The 12,521-nt window shown below is 44.4% G+C and overlaps 1 protein-coding gene across 3 annotated transcripts in view; it reads left to right on the top strand.

Moving 5' to 3' along the window:
* Nucleotides 1-12,521, top strand: part of TRPC6 (transient receptor potential cation channel subfamily C member 6) — a 453,173-nt gene that overhangs the window by 132,134 nt on the left and 308,518 nt on the right. For all 3 annotated transcript variants that reach the window (XM_078655966.1, XM_078655967.1, XM_078655968.1), the window contains exon 3: nt 4,508-4,672. In XM_078655966.1, coding sequence (XP_078512092.1) covers nt 4,508-4,672 — 165 coding nt within the window. The remainder of the gene's footprint in view (nt 1-4,507; nt 4,673-12,521) is intronic.

Here is a 12,521-nt window from a genome sequence, read left to right as displayed (position 1 = left end):
TACACTCCAGCACCAATCACGGTGCTTCAGATGGTCTCTCCGCCCCTCTTACTGACTCCCGGTCAGTTTCTGTCACCATATGCTCCCAACACACATCTGGTGAAAAGCATAGTGCAGCTCCCCGCTCCAGCCCCGGTACTGCCACACCTTGGCACGTACAGGCCATGACACAAGATGGGACAGATTCTCGCGCTATGAGTAGGGGAGAGGCCGAGAGCGTCTCTCTCCGAGCCCGCACCCCGCTCTACGCGCCGACACACGTTACCTGGGGATGCAACCTTCTCTCCTCTCTGCCTCTCGCGACTTTGGCCTCCGATGCGACTGGGTTGATTCCGGGCCAATGACGATAACGAAGATCTCAGGCTGCAACAGGGCACACGCACACAACGTTGCTGAGACTTCCTTGAGCCTCGGTGTGTACGGTCACAGGGCAATCCTCCTGAAGGGCTCAGGCTGCAAGAAGCACACACACACACAGCGTCGCTGAGACTCACTTGGACGATAGGTGCACACGATCAAAGGACAATCCTCACAAAGGTCTCAGGCTGCAAAAAGCACATGCACACAGCGTCGCTGAGACTCGCTTGGACTCCAGGTGCTCTCTATAACAGGGCACGGCTTACAAAGGTCTCAGGCTGCAAAAAGAACATCCACACAGCGGTACAGGGACACTTCTGGAAACTTTTGTGTTCCTGAGTTTCCACAACAGGGAGACAGCTCACCTTGGGCCATTGGGGTTAAGTTACTTCAGGACACAGCACAGCAAAGTCATTTCAAGCAGGGGGACACAGCACACAGCAAAGTCCCTGTAGCCTCTTCCTTGGTTAAAACAACAAACTGCAGGCCAGCCCCAGAACACACAGCAAGGGTCAGTCCTTTCCTTTGGTCTCTTCAGCTGTTTCCTCCTTGGCAGAGCATCCTCTTGACCACTAAGTAGTTTCAGTCCTGATCAGTCTTGATCAGTTCCATTTTTCCCACGTTCAGAGGCTTCAGCTCTCATTGTTTTACCCCTAAATGTCTTTGAGGTCTTTGTGTTCAGAGTGGGCACTGACCCCTGTTCAAACCAGTGCTGGGTGCCTCCCTGCCAGTGACACCTTCTTCCTTTGATTAGTGGGATTCTTAGTCACTCAGCAGGAGATGAGACCATTGTTTTATGGCAGCAACCCAGGCCTATTCACCGCCAGGGGCTACTCCTCCCCCCTACACTCCAGATGCAGGTCAGCCTGTTGCTGTCTCACCTCCTCCCCTGGGTCAAGACATTCCCCAGATCCTATTACTTTCAAATCCAGACAGTCATTCCACAACCAGGAAGAGACACACAGAAATGTTAGAGCACAAAAACCCAGACACTTCTAAAAGAGTGGTTTCTAAAAACACAATGCAAAAACCACCTTCATAAAAAGATGTGTTATTACATTGTGAGTTCAGGCATGCTAAACTTCACCTCTCCATCTTAAGCCTTTGGGAAGATAGGCTGGAAAGCATAGTACACAGCCTCCCCATTCTGTCCTATTGGCAAAATGGCCTTTCAACAGTGAAAAACGCAATGGAGAGTATTTCACTGTCAGGACATGGTACACACCTTAGTACATTTGCTACCTTTCAGATACACTGCACCCTGCCCAGGAGGTACCTTCGACCTACCATAGAGGTGTCTGATGTGCATAGAAAGGGAAGGGTAAGGTCTGGCAAGTGGGTGCACTTGTCAGAACAACATGGCAGTTTACCAAACTGCGTGTAGGCACTGTAGTGGCAGGCCTGAGTTTCCCTCTTTAAGGCTACTTGTGTGGGTGGCACAATTAGTGCTGCAGGCCCACTAGTAGCATTTGCATTACTAGCGCTCGCACACATAATGCACTTTACTAGGGACTTTACTAGTAAGGCAAACATACCAATCATAGACAACCAATTACCATTACACTTTAAACAGGGAGCACTTGCACTTTGACACTGATCAGCAGTAGCAAAGTGTCCAAAGCATCTAAGTTGGTGACACCATGTCAGAAAAAAGGTCTAGGGGGAAAGCAAAATGCTAAGGGAACTTTAGCCAAAAAGAGCCAAGTCCCACAAATATTCAGAAAGGAACAGGAAAAGCTACATCTGCAGATCAAAGTCTGCAGATAAGCCGAGCGAAAGCTAGATGTGTCTTCCCCATTACATCAGCAAGGAAAGGCTAGTACAGCTTTGTATGACTCTCAGTTTTGCATTTCTAGTATGAAGTTTCTCTCTATCTCATACCACCCTGCTCTAGTATATCTATTCAGTCTGAACCTTGTTGAATGTATTAAAAATAAACAATTAGTAGTAACCCTCACTTACTTTCTGCAAAATATTGTTTATTATTTAAAAACAATAAATGAAAGGTCAAGCCATCCGTTTCCATGAAGAATTGTTTGTTATTGAATAACAATCACTGGAAAGACAATTCAAAATTGTACACAATCAAGCTTGAATGTAGATATTCAAGCAGAATGAATTATTACATAGGAATGAATAACAATATCAATAAATGTGCATTTAAACTTGGATCATACACTTAAAGAAAAGAACATATATAATTCAAAAACTTGGAAACAAAAAAGAGGACATATATGATAATTCAAAATAGCAGTAATGAGCCCTGAAGCCTATGCGACCTTTCACACTAGATCTTTCAGCAGAAGAGCATGCTTTAACACCCCATTACATAATCTATGGTCTGCGTCAGAATATCTGATGGAAATATAATGATACTCTAATGCAACCACTGAAAGATTGGAATTTGCCATACCTGGACCGCACATACGGGATTGCCTTCAACCCTTCATCTGAGCAAGATCCAACTACTAGCAAATCAGAAAAAACATAGTCCCATCGTTTCCAGATCAACAGAGACAAGTTGAATTACTGTCCCCTCGTTGATCACACACAGTCCTCTTCATTTGATATACATTATCAGAATGTTACCCAACACATCTACCACAGAAAACCCTATGAGGTAGGAACTGTACGAGGTATGTACTTAGCATCAAATGAAATGTGTCCATCCATCTAAATTCAAATTCAACAACTTGAAGTAGGAAGCTTTTCACTAAAAGCATTAAAATGTAAAACGTACATATGCACACCATACATAAATCCATAAAAGTGCATTTCTATAGAAGAATGCGCACACCAGTGGGATTTATTACTTGCCCTCTATTACGACAACAACAGAAAACTCAGGGGCATATTATCAAGAACGGTGTTAAAATTATTGCTGCTTTAGTGGCAGGAAACTCCCGCAAAAGCAGCGATAATGGGCTTGATAATATGCCCTTGTGAATTCCCATAGAAGCCCATGTTCACACCAGAACATGGGCTTCTATGGGAATTCACAAGGCCATATTATCAAGCCCATTATCACCGCTTTAGCAGCAGTTTCCTGCCGCTAAAGCTGCGATAATTGTAACGCCGTTCTTGATAATATGCCCCTCAGTCCCTGGATTGCAGAACCACTGCCCATCTGAATCAAAGCTGATCTCTGCCAGCTTCGTCTATTACTGAGAAATGTCGCCCTGTGGCTCATAGGGCGAAAATGGAAGCAGCTGTCCAAAATATAAATGGCCACTTTAACCCACATTAGATGTTTTTAAATTCAAGATATGTTATTCATCTTTAATATGTGTTACATTTTTCACTGTACAGAGTGTGTATGTGCATTAATGGGTGGTATGTCGAAATAGACTACAGAAACATTGTCTATCAAAATATCAGGGACAAAATATCCAGAAAGGTAAGAATGCATAGCAAAGGTTTGGCCACTATATTAGCACGGTATTCTGGAGTGGAGGTGACGTGCAGGTGGAGCATTGCATGAATAAAGGGGCATTTTACCAACAACTAGCGATAATTATCGCTATGTTGGTTTAGCGGCAACATTAATATCGCCGAGCTCCGCCGATTTTTATTGCTTAGGAGCCTTGCTATTATCAAGGTTTATCTCCTAAGCGATAAAAATCGTCCGAAATGCATGAATATCGCTGTAAAGTCAGCGATATTCATGCATTACCGAGCAAATGCTCTTAGCCATGTTATCCACCTCCCATTGGATTACATGGCTAAGAACAGCTCTGGGCAGGCGTTAGCTTTTGGAGATAATCGCGCTTAGCGCGATTATTTCCAAAAGTTGGTAATAGGAGATAGAGATGTTAGCGACTCGTTCCAGTCACTAACATCTTGGCACGCCCACTTTGCATGTCATTAGCGATAATTATCGCTGACATATAAAGTGGGCACCTAAATGCCCGCTATCTCCTACTAGCTGTCGCTAACTGGTGTTAGCGACAGCTAGGTAATAGGGCGATACAATTATTGCCGCTTTAGCGGGAAAAATTCCCGCTAAAGCGGCGATAAGGCCCTTGGTAATATGCCCCAAAGTTCTAATTCTGTTCTTTTAAAAATGCTGTTTTCATTTTATGTCATGCACTACTGCTTTACAAATGATTCCTGCTCGTGTAATTAGTGGTGTTTCATTTCTCATTTGCAGTTTGTAGCGCATCCGAACTGCCAGCAGCAACTCCTTTCTATTTGGTACGAGAACCTCTCGGGCCTCCGCCAGCAGACCATTGCCGTGAAATGCCTCGTCGTGCTGGCCGTGGCTGTGGGACTGCCCTTCCTCTCCGTGGTGTACTGGGTGGCGCCTTGCAGCAAGGTTAGTTTACAGTGATACTATTTGCCCTTCGGATGTGCTGTTCTGCATGTACCTTTCCAGCATCAAAAAAGAAGTCATGTATTTTTTTTTGTTTACCAGTTAGGAGGTAGTGACTCACTTCTGAAAGGTTGAGCAGCTCATCTATTTATGCGTAATTACTCTGCAATTATCACTACCGACAACATTAGATTTCATTAATGGAATACAATGAACAGTTTACCGACACCCTGCCAGGATTTCTGCTGTTTATTTTGTTCTGCTGTCAGTTCTTGTAGTTTGGCTTTGCGGTAGGAGTTTCTACAATCTGGAGCATTTCGTTCGATTCTCATTAACCTGAAGTACTTTATACAACAAGCTTGCTTACAGTCTGTGCTCCCTCCAGGCTCCACTTCACCCTGACCTTTCTCCCACATCGAGCGGACAATTGTTGGCTGCTGGAATAATCAAGACGACAGTAAATGTCACTGTACTACTTCTGTGTTAAAGTCATGCCCGGGGTAATTTCAGAAACATAGATATGAACATCGTCATACAGCTGACAATCCAGATATAGTGTGGCATTTGGAGTTTGGGGGATGCAGAGTGGCCTCGAAAATGTGAGCGAAGCTAATTTTTGGCAAGGGAGTGCTGCTAGTGCTTAATTTGTAAAACAAATGAAGTGCCAGGGCCCTTCTCTGAAGCTCACTGAAGCTTACACCACCCATACCCTCCCAGTGCTGCCAAGGACAGTACCAACATTATACCTAACCGTCGCACTGTGAGAATTCAGAGTATTTCTGTGCACGCAAAGCTATAATAATGGCATGGGAGGCTGGTATTATTAATTTTCAATGTATAGTGACTTAATAAACACAGTTGTTGTGCTCATCTCAAAATGAATAAGACAGCGCCACCATGTGGTGGACAGTCACTAGAGCAGATGCCGACAATTGAGTGCTGGTGCTGAGCACCGGAAACCACCAGCACAAATTGAGCACCGGACTGCTCCCTGCTTGGTGCACAGCTGTGTTCCCCTGCACTAAGTGTCCATCCATGTGCATATGGTATCCTTTTATTGGTGGGTGGCCTAGGTCTCTTAGTAATTCAGTATGTGAGCAGAGGCCTAGGCCTGTCCCTTGTCACAAATGTACCGTTTCTTGAATAGACAGTGGACTACTGCCCCTGTCATGGGTTTAGCACATAGAGCAGTGTTGGCAGCACACCGTAATTTGTTAATATGTAGTTATGCGCAGACCTTTTTAGCTGTGTCATGGGAGTGTACGCCTTCTGGACAACTTGTGTAAAGTTTACAGTCTATTTACCCACATCCTAACGCTAACATCTCAAGTGTATGTTGTGGATTGTTGTGTACGTGGTCTGGGTGGCACATGCATGGTGTGTATGAGAGAGCCAGAGTAATGAGGACATGCAGGATCCATTTTCGAATCATCTAGCCTGGCCTTTGCACAGGATGAAGGCGGAGTTGTTCTCTCAGACAGCTGAAGTGTAGTGCTAACATTCCTGAAGTTGGAGGAAGGAGAACTAGACTCTGAATTAGGGAAAGGGGAAACAAGGCATTCTTTTGACTAATTTGATAGATGGTGGATGAGAATAGTAGGACTACAAGGATTGTGTGCAAGGCGAAGGTACCTCTTAGGTGAGACCGGCCTATAGTCCTTCCCTGATTACACTTTGTGCCTCTGTTGTCAGTACTCCAGGATGGAAAATACCCTGCTTTGAGAAACATCGATCTACACAAGGGCCTTTCCTGGAGAAGAGCCTGCAGATGACACTAAAAAGAAGAATCAGTCGAACCAGTTAGGCAAGTGCAAACAGTCTGCTTTCAACTAATAAAAGTTGCAACCACTGACCCAAGTGTTATTACAGTTCCAATTGCTCTATGACCAAGGAAGGGAGTGCTCTGCAGAGGACTCAGAAGACTGCTGTGCAACCAGAGCTGGTGTTTGTCTGACAGACAGCTTCTTGGAGGAGAGGAGGCATCACCTGATTCTATCCCTTACTATAAGAGCTGCTTAGCTGTCCCAAAGTGCCTAGAAGACAGTCTGCTTCTGAGAGAGAGAAGGTGCCTGTCAACTATGCAGGAGGTGTGTTTCTGCAGTTGGAGCAACTGGCAGCTTACCCTGGTGTGGGAGTAATGCCAGGAGAGGTGGACCGAGGATAACTGTCTCTGTGCTCCAGTGACAGTAGAAATCAAACCTTTCACCCTGGTTCCGGGGGCGAATTGTAAAGCTGCAATATGACCTAAAATACTGGGTCAGAATTGAAGTTGCAGCAAGACCTGAGCCACTGTGCAAGAATCAAAACTGTTGCATGATCTATGTCACTGTGCCAAAATCAAAGCTAAGGTGTGACCTGTGCCGCATTCTCCAAGGAGTGAGAACTCTGTTTGGCTTTGCTGACCGACACTGGCCTGTGCGGGCCGGCCCTATCCCAAGTCTGGCATGGGCATGACTGCACAATCCCAGACCCAATCAGGTCAAAAAAGTCACACCAAACACCTGCTTACCCTGCCTATGTGTGATTCAGATCCTCCCCAAAGAGCCACCCATGTCTTCAGTGAGCCACCTCAGTACTTGGCGATCACTGAGCAGCCTTTTCAGAAGACCACCCAAAGAGACCCTGACTGGAAATTGCTGGCTCACAGTCCCTCAGAAGCAGAGAAGGAGCCTATCAACTGCTTGAGTGCGCCAACCCTACCATGACTCGAGAGAAGTTGCTTGGGAAGATAAAAGTGAGCATTAAGAGAATAATGGGGTAATCAGCACCTGAACCTAAGCATGCTTGATTTTGACACTGGAAGGGAACCACCGGACCATAAAAGGGGGAACTGGGTTCAATAGCGGGAGACAACCCAACAGTGCCCAGTACACTTCATTGCATCTTATTCCTGTATGTGTAGTATATAGTTGTAGCGTGCAATAATGTACTTTGCTCTTTGGAGTCAAGCACTGGGTTGGACAATTATTTATTATGCAAGACACGAGACAGAAGGTCAAGCCACTCAGAGCCTGCACCACTCAGTTTAATATTAGATAGTTTGGGCAAGGATGGTGGTGCAGAGAGCTGGGAACATGACCTTCCTATGTCCCCACAGATTTGGAAAACCAAAAACACAAGGTACAGGATGGCTCAGCACACACCTATGGTCAAAGGATACCGTGACAAGGACTACAATATAATATCCTGATTAGTGATTAATGAACAAGAAACGATCTCCCAAATGAATCGAATGAGTCTTCAAAATACTTGAACAAATATCCTTCTTGAAATTCTTCAAGGCTGTTGGTGTTTTTTTGCAGTGCACAACAATAGTACACAACGTCAGTTCATAACAAATCAAGTTTCCTTGGCACAAATGAAATTCTTAGTAAAAGAGAATAGCACACCACTATTAAAAATTATGAGTATTTGTGTGTTGGTGGGTATGGATCGCCCAACGATCTTGTTAAAAAGAGCACCACTATCGTAGGTTGTGTGTGCTGTTACACTATGAGGGTTATGGTTGCCCCAAATTGGTGCAAGGACAAATAGATGTGTGGTCCGAAGTCCGATCTGAAGGATAACGTCACACATGAATGATTGCAAAAAACACACAAACAGCCTTGAAGAAGTCGCCTCAAGAAGGATATTTTTTCAAGTATTTTGAAGACTCATTCGATTAATTTGGGAGATCGGTTCTTGTTCATTAATCACTATCAAGGATATTATATTGTAGTCCTTGTCACTGTATCCTTTGAACATAGGTGTGTGCTGAGCCATCTTGTACCAAATATTTATTATGCTATGGTGCATTTGTTGAGTGCTGAGCTCGAGCTCGAGCATCGCTACACTGCCTCCCTTAGAAGCCTGACTGGTTGGACTTTGCCCAGTTTGCAGACCCAGAGCAGGCAAATACCCTCAAACCAAACCCCACCATTTAAGCCTAGTAGCTCCTGCTTGCCCCATTTCCCCCAAGCTGTGTCTGACTCTACATCTTTTAAACTTGATGTTCCCCTTTTTTAGAGTGAGGGGAAGCCTGGTGTTTCAGAAGGAAGTGTCTCAGCTGGCTCTGCTGGTGGAAACGTTTACTATTGTCCCATTTACAATGGTTCTATCATTCAATGTGGTGCAGGTGAGCTAGCAGTGGGTCCAGGCAAACACTCCTTCCATGTGGTGCATGGTAGCATGGCTTGGTAGGGCACCTGGGGTTCAGGCACTGAAGGCACTCTGCGGAGTAGTGTGCTGGGGTGGGAGGGCTAGGTTCTGAGGCACTGGGCATGGTCCAGGCATAGGAGAGTACAAATGGGCTAGCCTTTGGTGCACCGTGTCTGTGCTGTGGCCTCCATTCGGATGTATGTCATCACAACGCATGCTTTTACTACGCATGCCTTTACAACGCAGGTTTTACAACGCAAGTCGTTACAACGACTTGCGTTGGGGAGCGCTGGATAGTGGAATAGTTTAATTTACTATTCCAACTCCAGTCCCCGTGGATAGTAGGGAAGGTTTTGGATAGGAAATTAAACTATTCCCTATCCTACAGCGCCCTCCAGCGCAAGTCGTTGTAATGACTTGCGTTGTAAATCCTGCGTTGTAATGGTAGTGCATCGTAAAAGTTGCATTGTGATGGATGTTTCCCCTCCATTCAGTAGTGCCTGGAAAGAGGGAGGCGTGCAGGGGGTGGTGGGCGGGGTAGGGTATATTATGAGAGGCAGCAGCAGTGTGGGAGGAATAGGTAATGAGCAGGGGAGGAGGGAGGGTGCAGGGGAGGCAGGAAAGAGTGTGAGAAAGGAGTGAGAAGAATGAAAATGTGTGAAAAAACGGGCAAAAGAGGCAGAAAAGAGAGAGGCACTAAAGAAAGTGGCACAAAATAAAGTGTAGTTAAAGAGAATTACAGAGCAGAAACGTGCAAAAATACCAAAAAAGAAAGAGCACACAACAAGGTGAGAAAGAGTATGAGATAACCATGAGAGGCCACAGAATGCAGAGAGAGAGTGTGAAAAGAGAGCATAAGGCAACAAGAAATGCAAAAGCAAAAGAAAACGCAAAGGCCAGAGAGGCAAAAGGCAATATAGAGCAAAACGCAACTGTAGGATGAGAGAGTGTGCAAAATAAAAGAGCGGACACAGCAACAAGAAAGGCAAAATACAAGAGAGACAAAAGAGTCAAGAAAGGCAGCAGGCAAAAATCCAAGAGGCAGGCACAAGAGCGAAAGTACTCAGGAGAGGAGGCAAGAGCCTGAAGGCACTAAAGCCATGTTCAAGAGGACCTTGACCAATCGAGGACTGGTCTAGGTGAGTCAGGGACATGGATACCTGCTTGAACAGAAAAAAGCTACATGAATCTTCTTTGTAAATTTATACAATAGTATGTCACATTAAGTGGAAGCAATTTTTAAATCTGAGTGTATTGATTTGTTATGTTTGTTCAGAGATTTGGAATCCATTGTCACGTTTAGCAGAGAATATGCTTTTATATTCACTAACCCTGAATCTAAAGTCTTGCGCCAGACAATGCAACTGCTAATTACAGGTTAGATTACTGGTGAGTCATAGTGCACAGCCTTGGTACTAAGGCCCTGAGTGTTTGGAAAGGGGCACAAAATAAGACGCAGCTCATCAAGACCCAGGACCTACCACTTTCAAAATGGTGGCCATAGTCCTTGTCCTTGAAAGCATTATTGCAGATTTTAAACTCATGGGTCAATGATGGGCGACCTTCCATAGTCTATGGTCTTGGTACAGAGATTGCAGACTATGGTTCATGAGCACAGGGAGAAATGTTCCTGTGGAGATTTGTGAAACTTATTTAGGATTTTGTCTTGCAGACCCTTGGTAAGAAAATCATTATTTATTTTTGTACAAATTTGATGGAATGCCAATGCAAAAGTCACTTTATTTGATACTCCTTAATGTACCTGTCCCTTGACAAATTTGCACGAAACTTGACATACCAAACCATAATCGAAAGCACTTTTTTTATTGGACTGCTTGAAACAGATTTGTCAAATGGCACCAAAGTTAAGAAAATAAAAAAATGTTTTTTTCAATGCAAACTCTGATATGACCATAATGAAAAAGTCACTAAAGCCGACTGTTCAATGTAAGTATTTTTATTATACTTTTTTAAGGAAAAAAACATGAGGATGTTGACACATATCTAGCGGTCTTTATGACAGACCGAATATATCTACTGTGCGCATTATTTCTCTAGCTCTCAAATTAAGAATTGGATGCCTGGCTCATGGTCTAGTACAGGATAAAGATCACTCTTGTGCTTGGCCTGTATAAGTTGCACCCTCCGGGGGGGGCGGGGGGGGAGCAAATGCTCTGATCTCATAGGAAAGGCAGTCTCTCTTTTCTCATGCATGCTTCAGTTTGAGGAAGCTGTGGATCATTTAAAATTTGTAATTCAGGTGTGATATTTTACTTGGCTCGCCCTGCCTTTGAATTCAAGGCCTATTTTCGCGGTCTTATTCACAATTTTCAAACTATTCAGATTCAAGACCTAACTCTCAATTTATGTCAGTGCTGGCCTCTAGTAGTCAATAATTCTATTGCTCAACTTTCAGCTTCCTATAAATTCCTCTCATTGGAACGCGCTTCTCTGAACCGGTTCTTCAGTTCTAAAATTGTCTTTAATATGAGACGCAATAGAGTTTTTCTGGGCGTTGTATGGGCAGGCCCGGACTGGCCGTAGCGGGCACCGGGCAATCCCCGGGTGCGCCGCACGGGTGGGGGCCGGTTTTGGGCCCCTGGGGACCGTTTTTGTTACAGGGCCTGCAAAATCGGCCCTGTAACAAAATCGGCCAAAAACCGGCCCTGGCAAAGAGCTCGGCGGGGGGGCGAGGTTGCCGAGCACTTTGCTAGGGCCGTTTTGGTTCTCAGTCTGGCCCTGTGTATGGGTAATACTACTCTTGAATGCTTGGCCCCATAGTGCAAACTCGGTAAAAACACATACTTAATTGTATTACATATATCACAAACCAGAGTATGACACTATCATTCTTACAAATAACTCGTGTTATCCCTGTAACTGTGAACTCTGCTCCAGAAAATCATTCACATGAGGGAATTGAATCTCTGGGCTGACCATTAAGCAAACCATAGACCATCAAATTATTTCACAAAATGAAATCGAAACGTAGCCTTGCAGCACTGTTCCTGATGTGGTTACACCACACCCTGATCATTGGATACATATGTCACAAGAGCTAAACCTCACTTTTTTGTCCCATATCCAAACAAACTTGACCCCCTATCAAGACATGTAAACAAAGAATCCCTGCATCGTAAATGTGATCTAATCCTCATATGAGGCTGGTATAACATCCTGACAACTCCTCTATTGCCACTGGGAGAAAATGCCCTATTTTGCTGGATGTCGTGCTAATTTAATAACTTTGAACACTGTATGTGTTCTGACCCCTAAAGTATATGTGCAATTAGCTAATAACTGATTGGCCGTTTTAACTTACCTAAAGGTTCCAAGTATATGTTACTCTGTGTTCCCAGGGCATGTAAGTTAAACGTCACTAGTGGACTACAGCACTGGTTGTGCCACCACTACCGGGATAAAGTGCAAACATTACTCTAGGCCTACCACTGCAGCCTAGCATAGCAGTTTTAAAACTGCAGATTCAACGTGACGAAATACACTTTTTGCCAGGCCAAAAATGCCTTTTTAATACTAGTAAGTCAGCCCTAAATTAGGTACCAAGGGCCCATGGAGCCGGTTGCATGGTATTTAATGCGTTGGTTATTTGTTCTTAAGTTTTACATGTCCTGGCAGTGAAAACGCTCAATGTCGTTTTTCACTGTGCTAAGACTGGCTCTCCCATAGAAAAATGTTCAGTTACATTATAACACCT

Source organism: Lissotriton helveticus, chromosome 8 (genome assembly GCF_964261635.1).
Source record: "Lissotriton helveticus chromosome 8, aLisHel1.1, whole genome shotgun sequence".
In the NCBI taxonomy this organism is placed as follows: Eukaryota; Metazoa; Chordata; class Amphibia; order Caudata; family Salamandridae; genus Lissotriton; species Lissotriton helveticus.
The sequence above is the reverse complement of the archived record's forward strand: the minus strand, read 5'-3'. Positions and strand labels throughout refer to the sequence as shown.